A 19329-nucleotide genomic window follows, 5' to 3' on the forward strand; every position below is an offset into this window, starting at 1 on the left:
TGAAATAACTTACAGCCAAAGAAGTACTACTGAAATGCAGTCATTGTTGTGGTGTAAGATCAATGAGTTCTGCTGGCTGTTAAGGGGTTAATCTGGAGTGGCAGGAGGCTCTTACAAACAGAGGAATGTTAGGAACAGGAATAGGCCATTACAGACCCTTGTACCTCTTCCGCCACATTATTAGGCTTTCCTTAATTAACCCACATTTGTCCATGTGACTATTAATTCTTTACCATAATTTTTTGTTCTAGAAGTTTTCCAGCCACCAAGATTAAAGACTGGAGCGATGGTGACATAATAGTAATGCTAGTGGACCCTTGCTCTTCCGGGTAAATGTTATGACCTAGAGCTTGATGTAAAGGGAAAAATTCTCAATATTGTGAGGATACGAACCTTGAACACATTGTGAATTGTGAAGAGGATATTGCATTACTTCAAAACTACACGGACAATGGTGGCACAGTGGTTAAGCACTGCTGCCTCACAGCGTCAGGGGTCCGGGTTCAATTCTGGCCTTAGGTCACAGTCTGTGTGGAGTTTGCACACTCTTCCCATGTCTGCGTGGGTTTCCTCTGGGTGCTCTGGTTTCCTCCCACAGTCTGAAAGATGTGCAGGTTAGGTGCATTGGCCATGCTAAAATTTTCCCTCAGTGTAGCCGAACAGGCAACTTGGGGATTTTCACAGTAACTTCATTGTAGTGTTAATGTAAGCTGACTTGTAACACTAATGAGTGGCAGGTAAAGTTCACTGCGGAAAACGTGAGGTGATTCATTTTGATTAGAGGTACATGGAGAAACAATACAAAATAAAGCAAATTATTGCGGACGACCAGGTGATCGCTTTGCTGAGCACCTTCGGTATGTGCGCGATCAGCACTCTGACCTTCAGGTTGCTTGACATTTTAACACACCATCCTGCTCCCACATTGGCTTGCTGCAATGTTCCAGTGAAGCTCAATGCAAGCTGGAGGAACAGCACCTCATCTTCAAGCTAGGCACATTACAGCCTTCTGGTCTCAACATCAAATTCAACAACTTCAGATAAATAGCTTTACGCCCACCTCGGCCTCTTTGTTTTCATTTTGTTTAATTTTTTACTGTTCTCTACATTTTATTTCTTTATTGTCTTTCTTCATTTTTCTTCTCCCCAAATCTTTCCCCCTAATTTATCCCCACATTCCTTATCTTTTCTCCCCCTTTGCTTCCCCTTTCCCACTTCTTCTAAATGTTACCTCGCTCCCACCCATTTCCCATCCCCCCTCCCCATCTTCATTTGTCACAATTTACCCTCTGATTTTAGTTCCTTTGCCATTTGGCCACTCACACCCTTTATTCTCTTTATGGACTGCCATTAGTAGCCTTTTCCCCTGGGATCTGTGGCTATGACTCATCATTCATTCCCTCTCCCTGCAGCATCTCCCATTTTCTACGCATTTTAGCTTTGACAAAGGGTCATCTGGGCTCGAAACATCAGCTTTTTTCTCTCCTTACAGATGCTGCCAGACTGCAGAGATTTTCCAGCATTTCCTCTTTCGGAATATAAAAGAAAGAATGCATTTCTAAAGGAGCAGAGGGACCCGGGCGTATATGTGCGTAAGTCAGTGAAGGTGGCAGGGCAGGTTGAGAAAGCATTTATTAAAGCATCAGTATCCTAGGCTTCATTAATAAGCATACAGAGTACAAGAGTAAGGAGGTTATGTTGAACTTGTATAAGGCACTAGTTGGGTCTCAGTTAGAGTACTGCATCCTGTTCTGGTTGCTGCATTTTAGCAAAGATGCAATGATATTGGAAAGAATGCTGAAAAGACTCAGAATGGTTGAGGAACTTCAATTGTGGAGATTGGTTGGAGAAGATTTCCTGAGAGAAAAGAAAGCTGAGAGGAGATTTGATAGAAGTATTCAAAATCATGAGGGGCCTGGTCATTGATAGGGACAAGGTGCTCCCACTAGTGAAAGGAACAAGAACAAGAGAATGCAAATTTAAAGGCAGAGATTTTTGAGGCCCGTCATGTTGGGTCCCACCAAGGGGGATGCGGCAGGCCAGTCAAATGTTCACTGATTTTCAGCGGGACTGGAAGATCCTGGCGGCAGGTGGAATCGTAAAATCCCAGCCAAAGTAATTGGCCAAAGAAGCAAAAGCACAATGCGATGGTTCAGATCTGGAATGCGCTGCCCGAGATTGTGGTGAAGATAGGCTCAACTGAAGCATTCAAAAGGGGATTAGACTGTTAATTGAAAAGGAATGGTTACGGGGAGAAGGTGTGGTAATGGCACTCGGTGAATTATTCATTTGAAGAGGCACTGCTGACACAATGGGCCAAATGGCCTCCTTCTGTTTGTAACAACTCTGTGATTCAATGAAGAAGCCCCTGAAAATCATGAAGTAGCTCTCGAGAAAATCTCAAGAAGAGCTCTCGAGAAAAAGAATATTTTGATCTCCGTTTGTGGAGCGTTGCAGAGCTGGAGAAGTTGCAGAAGTAGATCAAAATATGGAACGTAAGACCGTGTTGTCAATCACTCACAAGAATCCTCCCCCACCCCCCCCCCCAACCCCCACCATACCGTCACCCTCTTACTCTATTATACCACCCCATGGAACAGGGTATGGGAATTGTGCAATGACCTAATCACTCACTATCTTAATGCTGCAACAACGGTAAACAATGATATGAAGGATATCGATCATCACACATCTTCAAAACAAAATTACAAAAATCCTTTCTGGATAAGAAAGGATAATAGAAATATTCTTTTTATCTTAACTGATAAAAAGAATAATTCTGGCTTTACAGTAAATAATGTAATTTATTTTACTTAGTGAATGCAAATCCCCAAAGCCAAGTGATAGCTTCCTTTGTTGAGTATAAAGAGGATTAGACTGTCGCACGCTACAGTCCAAAGAGGGGATACTCCTCAGTAGTGTGCAGCACTGTCTGAGTCTCTCAAAAAGTACTTCAGGGGTTTGTACTGAGTCCACAGTGGTAGAGTTCGACACACAAGGGCCATTGCCTGTCCTCAGCCTGTTCAGCAAGGGCCACTCTCACCATGGTGTCTCAAAGCCTGCCATTTAACAGATGGGTTTGAAACAAGGAATTTGTTTGTGTCTTCATGTGTTCCCCATTCCAGGATCCATATGGGGCAACCTTCCTGAGCAAGATCGAGCAGCAGACATATGGTAATAATGTTAATTGGCATTAAAAAGAATGTGAAAGGCACACAGGACTTGTTAGAGAATATTCTGCATAATAACTGAAAACGTTAACCTCTGTCCTTCAACAAAGACAGTCAGAAGGTCCATCTAAGGCAGCTTTTCCAATTATCAAGATAGAATTAAAAGCTTTTAAATAGACTTTATTATATAGAATTTTACAGCATGAAAACAAGTTCATGCCAAAGGTTATGCACTGTTCATCTCTATTTACTTCATTTAACCCAATAGATATGTCTTTCTATTTCTTTCTCCCTCATACTTAATTAGCTTCCATGTAGATGCATTTATATGCTACCCTATACTATGTGATACCTTGCATTTTGGTAATGTTGTGAAGTTGAGTTTGTAAAGATGTAAAGAATGTTTGTAAAGAATGTTAAATATTAGATGGAGAACAACAATGCATGGTCCCTTTAAAAAGCTGATTTTGGGGTCAATGCTGGGATGTTTAAAATGTGGGCACACAGAGTACGCAAATGGCAACATTTGTTGTAGACGCCAAAACATCAGGGTTGCCTTGGTAACAGACTTCGCAGGGTTTTTGCATTCTAACAGCCTATGAGTTTAAAGAAGACACTCAGCTTATAACCTATGAGTTTAAAGAAGATGTTCAGTGATCGGGAACCTATCAAGTTTGAATTTGCTGCTGCTGTCAACCTCAGGCCAATCCGGTACAGGAACGGATAGGTCATCAAGAGTATAAACAGGAACTTATGTGCCTGACTCGAATTCAGTTCAATTGAGTTCAACTGAGAGCCAGAATAGAAGGCCATCTCTAGAGTAGTTCACCACTCTACCAGCTAAAGAACTATCTCTGAAGAGAATTCTCCATCTACCTAACAACAGGGCATCAAATCAGAAAGACCTTACAGACAGAAAAATCACCAGAAGAAAATTCCAAAGCTTCCAAAACACTATCAGACCTGATTGTATATATTTTTTGAAAGTAGTTAAAATTCTGTTTCTTTTGGTACTAAATGGTCCTTGTATTTATTTGAACAGCATTTCAGATGAACCTTCCTTTAATTAATATATTACTTGTTTAATTAAAGTTACAGTTGATTAAATAAAATAACTTGTTCATTATTCACTTAAAGCGAATGTCAGGTCTTTATATTATTGAACCTCTAAATGTTAATGTAGGACAGTTCACGCCTTCCCAAACACTTTTATCAGATTACGAAGTGAGGTAAAGGGGATTAACCTCTGTATCATAACAGTAATAAGATTAACAAGGTCACCAAATGCTTGGAAAATAACTGCCTTTATGGGTAGGGGCACAACAGAATCTAGGCGTACATTTAATTTGATTTATTATTGTCACATGTACCAGGATACAGTGTAAAGTTTTGTTTCTTGCGTGCTATACAGACAAAACAAACCATTCGTAAAATATATGGGGGAAAGGAAAAGAATAGGGAACACAATATACTGTCACAGATACAGGTAGGGTGAAGAACAGAAGGTAGGGTGTACAGAACAATAATGGTTAACAAAGTCATAAGTGCAAACAATTGCATTGCAATTCCATTCTAGAGGAAAGCAATTCAAAACGAGAAAGGTTATGCAAGATTACTTTGAACCTAGGATAGACACATAATAGTCTCCATATTACACAAGGGATATAGGGAGTTACTGGCCCCGACATCAGTGGGCACTGTTGCAGACGGGACCAGAAAATTTGGAGAGACGTTAGAAGTCGATGGCTCTCCAAATTTCCCCATGCCGCCCGATGACAATGATGGGGCTGGAAAATCCAGGCTGCAGAAGCAAGGGGGCAAATGCCAAGTAGATTTACAAAGGTGTCACCAGAATGGAGAAGGTACGACATCAGAAACGCCTGCAACTTTTTTCTTGAGAAAAGGTTTGAGAGATGACCTGTGGGGTTCTTTTAAATTATGATATGACAGAAATGAAAAAGGTCCTTCCAGAAAACTATTAATTTAAGGTAGTCACTAATAAATTTGTGATGCAAAATTCAGTGTAATGTTAATTCATCATAACCTCCCCATTTGGCAGTGTTCCACAGTCTTACAACTCTTTGAGGAGAGTAGTTCCTCCTCAATTTATTATGGGTTTGTTAAGAGATGATTTTAGAATTATGATCCCCAGTTTTAGACACCCTCGCAAGTGGAAATATCTTCTCTATGCTGACACTATTGAACCTCTTTTTCATTGTAAACACCTACCAGTTCCTCCCTCTTGACAGAAAAGAGTTAAAACCTGTCCAGCCTTTTCTCACTGGCGTACTCTCTCAATTCTGGTAGCAGCCCTGTAGATCTTCTCTGCATCTTCTCCAATATCCGTTGCAGAAACAGTTAACGTCCCTCTCGATGGTAAACGTGTGCACCAGCTCAACTGACTTACCTGCCAGGCTGCCGGGCCTCTGCAGAGTCGAGCGCTCGTACATCTCCTGCGGGTGTTTTCCGTACGGATCAGATGCATGACCGAGGCGTTTGGTGGGCGAAAGCGTGGCATAGCTGGGCTGGGATGAGCTGGCCTGGTGTGCAGGCGAGGTCGCGGCGACAGCCGGGGGCGAGGGGGAGAGGGCGGCCGAAGACACCACAATGTTGACCGGGGAGCTTGTGCTGTAGGACTTGGAAAGTCGGCTGGGCGAGGCTGTTTGCTTGGGGGAGGCAAGCCGCTGGGCACTGTAGACGCCACTCTCCGCAGCCGAGCCCGCTCGCTGGAGCTTAGGTGGCGAGCCTGTCCGCTGGAGGGACATGGGTGAGCTCACTCTCTGAGCAGGAAGCGTGGCGCTCACGTAGTAGACTGAAGATGGATGCTGAGGGTCAGGCAGGCGGAAGGCACTCCCATGGCTTTGCACAAAAGCTTCCCTTGACTGTGATGCAGAGTGCGACGGCGAGCTCTCCGACCCTGACGTACGACCGCTGTCACCAACCCGGTTAACCTGCAGGGTGTGAGAGTGGGACGCAGACAAAATACATTTTAGAAGAAGGTAAACTGAGTCAAAAAGAGGGAGGTTGTGTGAGACTGTTTTAAATCTAGGAGAGAACGCATCATGGTCCCAATTGCTGGAGACCATCTGTGATCCTCACTGGTTTGGACCTCCACCGGCGAGGCTGGGAATGTAAGTAAGCCCAGACAAGCTCGTCCCAAGCTCGTAAAATAAACTTAAATAGGAAATGAATAATGTAATCTGATCACGTCATAAAAACTGGCCCTGGAAGATTGCAACAGCCCAAACGTCAGTCGTGATTCCCATTATAAAACCATAACATACAGGAGCAGAATTAGACCATTCAGCCCATTGAGCTTGCTCTGCCATTCAATCATGGCTGATATGATTCTCAACCCCATTCTCCTGCCTTCTCCCTGTAACCCCTGATCCTCTTATTGATCAAGAACCTACCCATCTCTGTCTTAAAGGCACTCAATGACCTGGCCTCCACAACACTCTGTGGCAATGAATTCCACAGATTCATCACCCTCTGGCTGAAGAAATTCCTCCTCATCTTAGTTTTAAAGGAGTGTCCCTTCACTTTGAGATTGTGCCCTCTGGTTATAGTCTCTCCCACTAGTGGAAACATCTTCTCCATGCCCACTCTGTCTAGGCATCTCAGTATTCCGTAAGTTTCAATGAGATCCCCCCTCATCCTTCAAAACTCAATTGAGAATAGACCCAGACTCCTGAACTGCTCCTCATATGATAAACTCTTTATTCCTGGAGTCGTTCTTGTGAACCTCCTCTAGACCCTCTTCAAGGATTGCACATCCTTTCTTAGGTACGGGGCCCAAAACTGCTCAATTGGCCTCCCGCTGTCATTTCCTGTTCTGCTACACTACTTGACCAGCGTAGCAGAATGTTAAAATTGCACCCATAGGGTGGGGTTTTCTGGCCACACCCACCCCAAAACCAGAAAATCCCGTCTGAGGTCAACAGACTGTTGCATGAGTCTGCCTCCCCACTGCCTGCTTTAATTCCTGTGGCAGGCAGGACGTGAACATTTCCCCCATAAATATCTAACAACACTGTGAACTGCGGCAGTTGAAGAAAGCGACTCACCACCATTAAGTTCTGGCCCACAGTGACATTCACATCCCTCTCCTGTGTGTCAAACCAGAATTAGTGGCCCTCATTAGAACCTGCAGCTACTAATTAGTTAATGGAAAGCAGTAACATCCTTTAAGGACCACAACAGGTAGAAACAGCAGGAAGTGTGACATCCCCAATTGCCCACCATGGCTCGGAAGTAGCACTCTTGCCTGTGTTGAAAGGTTGAGAGTTCTTGTCCCATTCTGATAATTTGGGCCTAAGATCTCGACAAACAATAAAGATCTCATGGCACTATTTTGAAGAAGAGCAGGAAAGCGCTTTCTGGTGCCCCAGACAATATATATTCCTCAAACAGCACTGCTAAGAAAAAAGGTTGTCCAGTTATTTATTTCAAAGCTGTTTGTGGAAGCTTGCTGAGTACAAATTTTCCACCACGTCTCCTCTCTTACATATGTGATTAAAACCAACTAAGTGCTTTGGAAGCATAAGGTGCTTAGAGATGTCGCAGATTGTGAAAGGCATTATATAAATGTAATTTCATTCATTTTTCCTTTGAAGTGGACATTATTCTTATAATAATTATACGTTGTACCTGACTATAGTTATGAACACCGACTCCCGCTCCAATCTGACCACTGGAGGTTCTGCCAGAGAGCTGCGATGTGGTCGAATCACCTCGGGAGAGGGTCTGGTTACTATGGTAACTGCCCGAGTACTGGTAGGACCCTTCTGGGTTGGCATTAATCTGTGAGGCACTCTGGGAGAGAGGATTGGACCCTGTACAAAAAGTCATTTGAGAACAATCAGTGGACTTGACAGTAAAGCAGAGAAGATGTCAATCGCTGAAAAAGCCTTGCGCCTACCCGGCACGATTTGAGGCCCATGGCCTTCAAGAATGTGACCATAGCACTCACCTAAATGATGAGACTGATCGTTAGCAGCTTGTTCAACTAAACAAGCAATAATAATGCTAAATATCAAATTAAACGAGTCTCACTTTCAGTTGAAGAATATTCGTGATGATCTAGTATTCCCGACTCCTGCAGGGACCTCAAGCAAGAGTCCACTAACTCCAAGCCACTGGCGATTTCATCGTCCGCACCTTTCTGTGCATCTGAGGTACGCGTGTGTAAGATTCAAAAGAAGGGAAAGAACAGTGAAGTGATTAATACATAATCCTTGGCCTAATCAAGGAATAAGACCATCAAACTGAAGTGAAAAGAAGGCTGAAAGAACTCCTCCTTTCATCTCCTGGAAATTAGTGCAGCACTTATCCTTCAGTTCACAATCTAAAAATAAACAGCACCCCGACACAACATCAATTGGCCCCATTGCCCAATTAGTGTCGGTTTTTCAGTGGCAATTTGAGCGGTTGGCAATGGAACAGGCCTAGTGAAAAGAGGCCGTAACCTTCTGCTCTCCCCATGCAAACAATCCCCATTAGCACTGAGTTAACCTCGGGTAGCCAGTCTCCACGTATGCATCAAGGAATGTCAACCAACGTTTCTCTGTCGTCCTCCGTTAATGGGGAGGGAGCCAGGCAGGCTTTCAGAGATTAATTCCGTCAAGGGAAGAACGTCGAAAACAAAAATTATTTTACCTTGTATGTGCCAGCGAAACGAATCCTCTGTCGAACTGCAAGAATAAAAAGCAAAAAGATATATAAATCAGGATGTGCAAAAAGGCTAACCCGTTTGTCAACATTTGCACAACCATCTGATGGATATAGAACAGCAACAACTTACATTTGCCTTAAGGTAACAAAGCATCCCAAACTGCTTCACTGGTATGTGATAAGATAAAATTTGGGGCGGCATTGTGGCACGCTGGCACAATGGTTAGCGCTGCTGCCTCACTGCACCAGTTCAATTCTGGCCTCGGATGACTGGCTGTTGCATGTTCTCCCTCATGTTTGTGTGTGCTTGTAGGGGAATTTCACAATAACTTCACTGCAGTGTTAATGTAAGCCTTACTTATGGCTAATAAATAAACTTTAACTTTTCCTCTGGGTGCTCCTGTTTCCTCCCGCAGTCTAAAGATGTGCAGGTTAGGTGGATTGGCCATGCTAAATTACCTCTTAGTGTCCAAAGGCATGTAGGTCAAGGTGATTAGCGGGTTGAATGTGTGGGGTTACAGGATAGGGTGGGTTAGGCCTGAATAAGATGCTCTGTCAGGAGTCAGTGCAGACTTGATGGGCTGAATGGCCTCCTTCCACACTGTAGGAATTCTACGATTCCATAAAGTGATATTAGGGTAGGTGGCCAAACTGACCAGCTTGTTCAGAGGTAATTTATACGGAGCATGTTGAAGGAGGAGGAAGATAAACAAAGTGAAGTCATTTAGGGAGGAATTTCAGAGTTTAGGTACCAAATAGCTGAAGGCACGGCTTCCAGAGGTGGAGCACTGAAATTCTGGGATGTGCAAGAGATTGGCATTGATGGAACACTGAAATTGTGCAGCAGGAGATTAAATACTTACAGAGGGATGAGGCCATAGAGGGTTATGAACACAAGTTTGAAAATTGATTTGAAACTGATTGAGAATCATTCAGGCTTTTTATTTTCTTTTAAATGTGCTAAATTCCTCTATTCGCCTCCACCACCCCGCCCCCCCCCCAACCCCCACTTGTTTACACTCTGCACTGGAGCAAATTTCTGATACTATGCATCCTCCAGAATGTTGATGAGTTCACCAGAAAAGGGCTGGATGACTGTGTGGGCACTGTAGCCTGGCCCCATCCTGTTCTCACCCTCTCTGCATAACTCCAGCAGGGGCTGCAGGATGTCCATCACTGGGATCAGGAGCAGGAAGCCAGGTCTGCTTGGACCTCCATACCCCAGGGTCATCTGTAACACTCCCTGTCAATACCAGACAATTCAGAGAACAAACCACAGAATCCCTACAACGCAGAAAGGGGCCATTTGGCCTCTTGACTCAGCACCGATCACAATTCAACCCAAACCCTATTCCTGTAACCCCACAAATCCCTTAACACTAGGGTCAATTTAACATGGCCAATCAACCTAACACACGCATCTTTGGATTGCGGGAGGAAATCGAAGAACCCGGAGGAAACCCATGCAGACACAAGGAGAACGTGCCAACCCTGGTTCCTGAGGCAGCAGTGCTAACCACTGCCATTGCTCTGTTTAGCAGAATGTGTACTGACTTCAGGGTCCGTGCAGATCAGCTAACCACTGGTTAAGCTCACTGAGTCATCGGTTAAGATGCTACTTAGAACATCATCAATAAAACAATTGAGTTGGATTTTGATCCTCGTCCCTGTTTGGGATCAAGTGTTCTCCTTGGATGATTACTCTCACTTGAGGTTGACAAAGACAGACCTCACAGACATAAAATGCTTCTGAAGAGCTGATCCAACTCTTTCTGATGCAAAGAGACCACGAGGGAACATTATTGTGCTCTTGATAACTTTTTAAACAAAGTTAAGCCAGATTATAACAAGCTAGATATTATAGGATCCAGCCATCCCTTCTCAACAATCTAACTTTACACTGATGAGTGTATAGAGTTGGATTCTTGGGTTTCAATACAGAAAGTTAAATAAGACAATGTATATAATATAAATTGTATCAAAGTTTACTAAGAACATACACTTCACATTAGATGGTAAATCAATGGCAACATGGACAGTTTCAGGAAAGACAAGTAGAATATTGTTTCTAATAGTGAATCCAAGTCTTATTAATCTTACAGAGCGATACAAGATACCTATGAATATTTAAAATAGTATTTACCTTAAATCCTTGAGTAGACGGCCACAGAGTCTAGTGAGGCACATCTGTTCTAATTAACTGGTGAGCTATCTTTGCTACACTACAGCAGCATATTGTACCTTGAGAGGTGTTGGAGTGAATCCAATTAATCTAAAAACCTACATTCCAATATTTATACTATAAAAGAACTGAACTAGCAGGAAGCAAGTTGAGCACACAAATTGGCAATATTCTTTTTGCCTACATACTTCATCTTAGTTGACATCCATCATACGAACAGAGGTGGTCACTACACTCAGTTGACAAGTAATTTAGGGTTATCCTTAAGGATATCCACTGATAGATTGTGATGTCCTACAAGTTATCAATGCTTTGCTGAGGTGATGTGGAGGCCGCTTCCTGTTTTTTTCAGAACTGCCTTGTGTTAGAGGATATGCCATAGGATGTTGTTTTCCTTGAGCATACAATTTAATCCAAGCCTGTTTAAAAACTTTATAATCTTTGTTCAGCAGATGAGTTCCAAAGATAGATCCAAAGACACCTTTCGGAGAGGCCAGCTGTCCTCTGGGAGAGACCAAGTGCCATTTTAGATTGTTCAAATAGATGATAATGTGTGAAAAAAGTAGATAAACTCATTGGAGCTGTCAAGGCATTTAAATCTTAGGGCCTTTAAATTAAAAAGTTATCACAATGGGATGCTTGATCCACGATGCAGAATACAACCTGCCTTTTCATCACTGCCCTGCTTACCAACATCGCCCTACTCCCTCCCATTAGGCCTGCCCCTTGGCACTGCCTGGTGCCTTGTGGGCAATGCCAGGGTCCCAGGCTGGCTGTGCCAGGCTTTCAATGACCAAGGAGCACTACCCCCAGCCCAAACACCCGGGGAATCTCAATGGCCTCCAGTTCTACCAGACATCATACCTGGTCCCTGAGTTTGCTGGGGACCACACATGATCCTCCCCAGTGAGGAGCTCCACTGGCGAGACCATGAAGGTGAGAGAACCTGGACGATTGCGTCCCAGGCTCACTTATAATATTCAAATATTAAAATTAGCCTTGCACCCTTCCCAGGCACAAGGCTTATTCTGCCGGCAGATTGAGGCCAGTAAGTTCACAAGAAGTGAGAAACCAGGTGTGAACTCAGTTTTTCATCTCTCTTGCAATCTTACTGGCTCACCACCTGATTGGCCGGCATGACAAGCCAGCAAGACTGTCCCCAGCGCTTCTGGAAAATAGTTAGCTCAGATGCTGGGAGAGATGATAATTACTCATTTTAGTCATGTAGTGTTCACTTAGGATGGAGCTAGTGGACTTTTGTTTATAGAAGATTTCCATAGTGGGCTTTGATTAGATTGACTGACAGGGTCATATGATAATGTGGTTAATGGGAGGAGCTAGGTCCATAGGAGGAAAAATATCTTTCAGTCCTGGCTGGGGTTGTGTTCTGCAAGCTGCTCTGAAATTCAGTGTGTCTCTCTGAAAGCTTTAGGGCTATCTACACTCACTGTGGTAATCTTACAAGTACTAACTGTATTGAAAGTGGCACTGTACGTTTGTAAAAGGAATGTTGCTTATTTGGAACTGCAATAGATTTAAGTTAGAAATTAAAGTTGTTTCTTTTCTGTTTTAAAAAATATTGAACTGCTAATAGTTAAGCTGCTTCATTTGTTACAGTTATATTAAACTGTGTTACTAAATACAGTTCGTTTTACTATAAAAGATGCCAAACTTATCAGTGAAATCATTCCTGGAGTGGAGCTTCCTATCCTCACATTTATGCTAAGAAAAAAATTTGTTGGGGGCTAGTCTGGCTTCCTAATGCAACTTGGGGTTCTGGTCCAGGATCCTGACACTATGAAATGGTTGGGTGCACTGTGGGGGTGCCTTAATACCACAGAGGCCATTTCTGGAACATGGAGAACCAAAGTTGATCTCACACAATTTTGCAAGCTCAACACTATTGAATAGCATGGTCCCTGATAGATTCACAAGATTTCCTGTGAAAGACTACATTTGAAGGAATGCTGCATACTTTCTTAATGGTGCAGAAAGAAACCTTCTGCACTAAATTTGATGGTGGAGGCAAGACCATAGGAACTGCTGGATGGAGACAAACCAAAGTAATCTAATTCAATTTGATATAAAATAAAGTTTACTCATTAATCACTAGTAAGGCCTACATTAACACTGCAATGAAGTTACTGTGAAGTTCCCCCAGTCACCACACTCTGGTGTCTGTTTGGGTCATTGCACCTAACCAGCATGTCTTTCGGACTGTGGGAGGAAACCGGAGCACCCGGAGGAAACCCCCGCAGACACAGGGAGAACGTGCAAGCTCCACACAGACAGCGACGCAAGCCGAGAATCAAACCCGGGTCCCTGGCGCTGTGAGGCAGCAGTGCTAACCACTGTGCCACCAGCGAAAATGTAGTTGTTGACTATATCATGGCGATCAATCTCTTATCAATTAGACCCAGTCACGAAAATGGGGAGAAGGACTGTTCCCTTCCAGCCCTGGAGTATGCTCCTTTCAAGCATGTAAGGTGTTGTTTCAGCAGATGGATATGTGCCCAGTACCTGGCTGGAGAAGACACAGTCAGTTAACACTGTTTCACACATATACATGAGTCAAGGCAAAAGGTGTGAAAGGGATTTTCAGGCCTGAGGTTAGCAATGCTGCCCACATCACCAGGGACCTGGTTTCAATACTAGCCTTAGGTTACTGTCTGTGTGGAGTTTTCACATTCTCCCGTGTCTGCATGGGTTTCCTCCAGGTGCTCCACTTTCCTCCCACAATCCAAAGATGTGTGAGTTCAGTTGATTGGCCATGCTAAATTGACCCTAGTGTCAGGGGGATTAGGAGGGTAAATATGTGGGATTACGGGTATAGGACCTGGGTGGGATTGTTGTCAGTACAGGCTCGATGGGCTAAATGGCCTCCTTCTATGATTCAATGAATGAGGAAGGAAAGGAAGGTAAGCATATTTCTGCTTTTCCTACTTTTGCTTAAGGGTTTGCTTTGAGTCCCACCAGTAGTTCATTCTAACCCTAGTCCATCACAGGGGCTATTTGTGTAGTGTATAGACAACCATTCATTTGCATGTTAAATGTATTTGTGCTCAAGGATGGCATGAGATACAATTGTAAATCCTCGTAAGTCTTGTGAGTCAAATCAACCAACAGTGTAACATGATATATCAGCATGCGAAATTGTCTCCATTCACAGTCTGAATATATCAGTGACACTGTCTGTTCTTCTGCTATTTTCATCATAAGTCCATCTTCCATCTGCTTCAAGAAAGCTTCACAAAACTGGCGTGCACAGATATAGAATAAAGGAAAATATCTGGTGCAGACTCAATGGGCTGAATGGCTTCCTTCTATGCTCTATTATTCTTTAATTCTAATCCAAAATGCACTGATTTAATCCATGCTGAGGCAAGCAGCTTGAAATTTAAGGGATAAGAAGTGAGAGAGGAATTGGGTAATTGAGGTCATAGTCCTTGTCCGCGAGCTCATAGCTAGCAACATTGATTCTCTGAAACACAGACGTTCACTACAGCTTTGACAGAAAACACACATTATCCTGCTATGTTCGCTTTGAGCATCCTTCTCTCTCTGACAGCATTGTAAAATGAATCATGCAGTTGATGCTATTGGCATTCATTATGAACAGCCTGCCTGGCTTATCATTAGCGTTTTCCAGCATCCTACCCCTCGGCAGTGACAAGTAGCAGTTCAAGTTCTATGTGGTTTTTCCCTTCCTTATTTCCGTCACCTCCCCCAGGTCTAAAACAGTCTGACGTCTGAGCTCACTTCCAACTGTGGTGTGTTCATCACTACATCACTGATGGTCATGCCTTTGGATGCTTTGGCTCGAAGTTCTGAAATTCCCTCTCTGAACATCTCTGCTTATCTCTCATTTTAAGATTCTTCTTAAAGCCTACCTCTTTATTATCCTCGTATTCCATGGCATGAAATCTTTGTTTGGTAATGTTCCTGTGAAGCATATTGGGACATCTTACCGCATAAATTAAAGGCACTACATAAAGACGAATTGTCGTAGACTAAGGAAAAATTAAGGAAATTTGACATGTCCACTACGACTCTCACCAATCTTTACAGATGCACCACAGAAAGCTTTCTTTCTGGTTGTATCACAGCTTGGTATGGCTCCTGCTCTGCCCAAGACTGCAAGAAACTACAAAGGGTCGTGACTGAAGCCCAGTCCATCACGCAAACTAGTCTCCCATCCATTGACTCTGCCTACATTACCTGCTGCCTCGGAAAAGCAGCCAGCATAATGAAGGACTTCAGGCATCCCGGACCCACTCTCTTCCACCTTCCTCCCTCAGGAAAAAGATACAAAAATCTGAGGTCATGTACCAACTGACTTAAGAACAGTTTCTTCCCTGCTGCCATCAAGCTTTTGAATGGACCAATCTTGCACTAAGTTGATCTTTCTCTACACCCTGGCTATGACTGTAACACTACATTCTGCACTCTCTCCTTTCCTTCTCTATGAATGGTATGCTTTGTCTGTATAGCATGCAAGAAACAATATTTTTCACTGTATGTTAATACATGTGACAATAATAAATCAAATCAAATCACAACCAGAGGATGTAGTTGTATATTGAGCAGGAGGCCCATTCTCAGAATGATGGTTGTCCATTGCTTGTATGCAGCAATCATCTGTAGAAGAGCTCGGGAGTTAAAATTGAATGTAAAGGTGACAACATATGGCAAAATAAACAAAGAGAAACTATGACAGACACAAACACTAGGCACGTCCCCTAATCCAACCTGGCCAAATGCAGTTAAATGCAGTATAAAATTACACTGGAAATATCCCTGGCAATGGCAAGGCCTGGTTATCAGGGCATTGACACAATCTCTAATCAGGCTGCTGCAGCTTGAAGTTGGATGGTTGCCTATTGCACTTGGAATGAGTTTGCAGCAAGGTAGTCAAAGAATCAAGGCGTGGACCTCCAGCTCACTCCTTCTGGAGGCCCATTATCAACATTCAACAACAGGAGAATATCAACGTCTAGCCCGCCCTGTCTGTTCAATTGGTGTAATGGTGCAGCTGATGGTGGGAGGTAAAGTCACAGTCGCCTTTCAGTGAGTACAGTGTGGAATAGAATGATGCCAAAAGCATGAGTTCAATCCCTGTACCAGCTTATGGAAGCTTGCCTCCTTGTCTTGTCCCTGAATTACTTGTCCTTCTCTAACAGACAGAGATGTCTAGCTGTCTCATGATCAATGATTAATTACCATAATCTCCTTTAATGGGGGTTGCGGTGGGGAGAGGGTGCTGATTTCCTTTATGTGCACAACTGTATCAAGGCAAGATTTATAAGGGACAAACTTCTGTTGAGGCTGCTAAACATGCCTTCACCTCACTCCCTGGAGGTGATTTGTAACTCCCTGTACAGCTTCTCTAGTCTCTCCACATCACTGAATGAGACCCACTGGGTCCGTTTTTACCACCATGTTGCAACTGCTTTTGGGTGCAGAAACTCGGTAAAGTCAGATGTGAGGCAAATAGCGCGAACCGCGTTGGTTCCCCATTTATCAAGGCACAAAAATGGTCACGATCGGGACGGTGCCCAAAATAGGCACGACCATCATTTAAATGCATTTGCATGTATTTAAATGGACTTAATGGGCTGTATGCCCAACCTTACCAGCACTTTCCCCTTTACCCCTGCGTTTGTCCATTCAGAATTGACGCTAATCAGACATATTCTACAAAAGTCCGATTTGGGCTTTCCAGTTAGTGAGGAGGTAAATGTCGAGCGTCTGCTGGCTCTCTGCTTGAGATCGGCTGGGTAAAGGGGTGGGGAGGGTGCAGGAAGGGATCTGCTGTCACTCTGCCTGTGATCATTGAGGAGGAAGGAAGGGGGGAGGGGGGTCTGCTGCCACTCTGCCTGAGATCGGTCGGGGGAAGGCGGGAGGTCTGGGTGGTGGAGGGGGTGGGGGATAAGGGGGCCAGTAATGTTGTGTGGGTGGGGCAATATCTTTGGGGGCCAGGGGGAGACACTATCCTGTCCAGGAGCGATGTGGCAGAGGCGTTGCATTCTATCTTATTTTATCACCACGCGCGCAGTTGGAGGCACCAATTGGAGTTGCAGGATTTCAGGCGCATTAAGCCCCGCCCACAGGCTTGTGCAGTGTGATTCGAAATCGCTGATATTTTTGCAGGCAGAGTGCGTACGGAGCCTACGAATGGATGTAAAAGTCAGATCTGAAACTCTCCCAGTTTCAAGTCCACTCAGCACTTAGAATCAAAATGGTAAAATAGGGGCCACTATGTCTGTGAAAGCTCTGTGAAAGAGATATACAATTAGTCGCACTGCCTCACAGCTCTCCAAATTTTGTCTGTTCAAGGTTACTATTACCTCTGTTTCGTACCCCTTTTAGGCAATGCATTCTAGAGCATCATAGGTTGCTGCATTGTGAAAAATCATCTCGCTCCTCCTCTAATAATGTTGTAGCATGAAACCTGCTGTTCCGAACTCTTGTGCCAGTTATTTTAAATTTGTGTCCTCTTTACGGACCCTCCTCCCACTTGATGCACTTTCTCTTTACCCAACAGGTGGCAAGGTGGCACCGTGGTTAGCACTGCTGTTTCACAGCATCAGGGGTCCAGGTTCAATTTCGACGTCGGGTCATTGTCTGTGTGGAGTTGGCATATTCTCCCTGTGTCTGAATGGGTTTCGTCTGGGTGCTCTGGTGTCCCCCCACAGTCCGAAAGACGTTCTGGTTGGGTGAATTGGCCGTGCTAAATTGCCACTCAGTTTCAGGGGGATTAGCAGGGTAAATATGCGGGGTTACAGGTTAGGGCCTGGGTAGGATTGTTTGCCGGTGCACGCTCGATGGGCCGAATGGGCTCCTTCTGCACTGTAAGGATTCTACGATTCTATGATCAAACACCCTTCACGGTTTCGAACACCGCTGTTAAAACTCCCCTCAACCTTCTCGGCTCTGAGGAGAACAAAGATCTGCGAGTTAGGGGGATTGGCTAAGTTGTCCCTTAGTGTCAGGGGGCAAGCTAGGGTTGTGGAGTCATGAGGATAAGGTCTGGGTGGGATTGTGGTCGGTGCAGACTCGATGAGCCAGACAGCCTCCTTCTGCACTGCAGGATTATTGTAACCCCAGCTTTTACAGCACATCAGCAAATCATTCAGCACAGCAGATCCCAGCTGTGATCATTTGAGTCTCCTCTCACCCTTCTTCATCTAACCCCATTAGCATAGCTTTCTATTCCTTTCTCCCTCATGTGCTTCACCTTATACGCATTAGTCACTTCAGCCACTCCCTGCGTAGCTTCCCTGGTCTCCCCGCGTGACTGAAGTTCTCATGGACGTCAGAGGTGAACTTCCCTTTCTTGGTTTGATTTTTAAAGGAGCATTTATGTAAATTTCTTCGAAGAAAACGGAAAGCTGTTAAACTTTACAGTCCACCTCCGATCAAAATCTCAATGAGGCTGATGGGTGACTGACTGCATAATCACAAAAATTAGTTCATCATTGTTGCGAACGAGAAATAAGGCCCTCCTTCCACAGAGAGATTTGTAGTCAGCGAGGACAAAGAAACCAGAATGTTAATAAAGTTCCAGATTTTTCAACACGCAGGTGCGGATGTCATTAAAAAAAATGCAGGAAATAGGTTTTCACCTTGAGCAGAAGATCCAATTTATCCTGGCTGGAACCTGAACTGTGTCTGACATGGTAGATTTATCAAGCAAAAGGTCAATTCCATGGAAGTAACCAAGGTAACGGTATACAAATGAATCAAATTCAAAATCGTGCCAACATTTAGCGGGCCCACTTTTTTTTTTACAAAACCCCAATTCATTCTCCAAGTTACATGGCAATGGCTTAAAGGAACTGAAAGCACTCATGCAGCTCAGTGCATAATGATCGCCATACATGACTTGGCACGATTCTCCCAGAAAATAATTAGACTTTTTTTTTGCCTTTGGCTTCCCTTTGCACCGTTAAGTCTTCCATTATTTATTTCTGTTGCAGAACTGTAAGTGAAAATGTACCAAGAATAGTTCAGTAACACTGTAAAGTCCCCTGACATTCTTGCTAAAGGAATGCAATCTTTCGGAAGATTATGACCAGCTGATACGGTCAGAATGCAACATGGCCACTCAGAGAACTGGCTGAGAATCTTGGAAGACTTTTTAATAAATTAATGTTTTCTGTGAAGAGCAGGTACCGATCAAGACCTGGGATTACTTGTTTTGAATAACACACACTTCAAGAGCAGGACAAATTAACCTCTGCAAGATCATAGAATCCGTACTGTGCAGAAAGAGGCCATGCAGCTCATTGAGTCTGTACTGAC

General features: G+C 43.9%; 1 protein-coding gene across 3 annotated transcripts in view; it reads right to left on the minus strand.

The window, feature by feature from the left end:
* ctnnd2b (catenin (cadherin-associated protein), delta 2b) overlaps positions 1–19329 on the minus strand; it is a 1166477-nt gene that overhangs the window by 316477 nt on the left and 830671 nt on the right. For all 3 annotated transcript variants that reach the window (XM_080203490.1, XM_080203498.1, XM_080203509.1), the window contains exons 5-8: positions 8829–8863; positions 8226–8342; positions 7821–8005; positions 5578–6121 (exon numbers count right to left, since the gene is read on the minus strand). In XM_080203490.1, the coding sequence (XP_080059616.1) occupies positions 5578–6121; positions 7821–8005; positions 8226–8342; positions 8829–8863 (881 nt within the window). The remainder of the gene's footprint in view (positions 1–5577; positions 6122–7820; positions 8006–8225; positions 8343–8828; positions 8864–19329) is intronic.

The sequence above is a fragment of the Carcharhinus amblyrhynchos genome, chromosome 2, assembly GCF_965287045.1.
Source record: "Carcharhinus amblyrhynchos chromosome 2, sCarAmb.v2.hapA, whole genome shotgun sequence".
NCBI classification, from domain to species: Eukaryota; Metazoa; Chordata; class Chondrichthyes; order Carcharhiniformes; family Carcharhinidae; genus Carcharhinus; species Carcharhinus amblyrhynchos.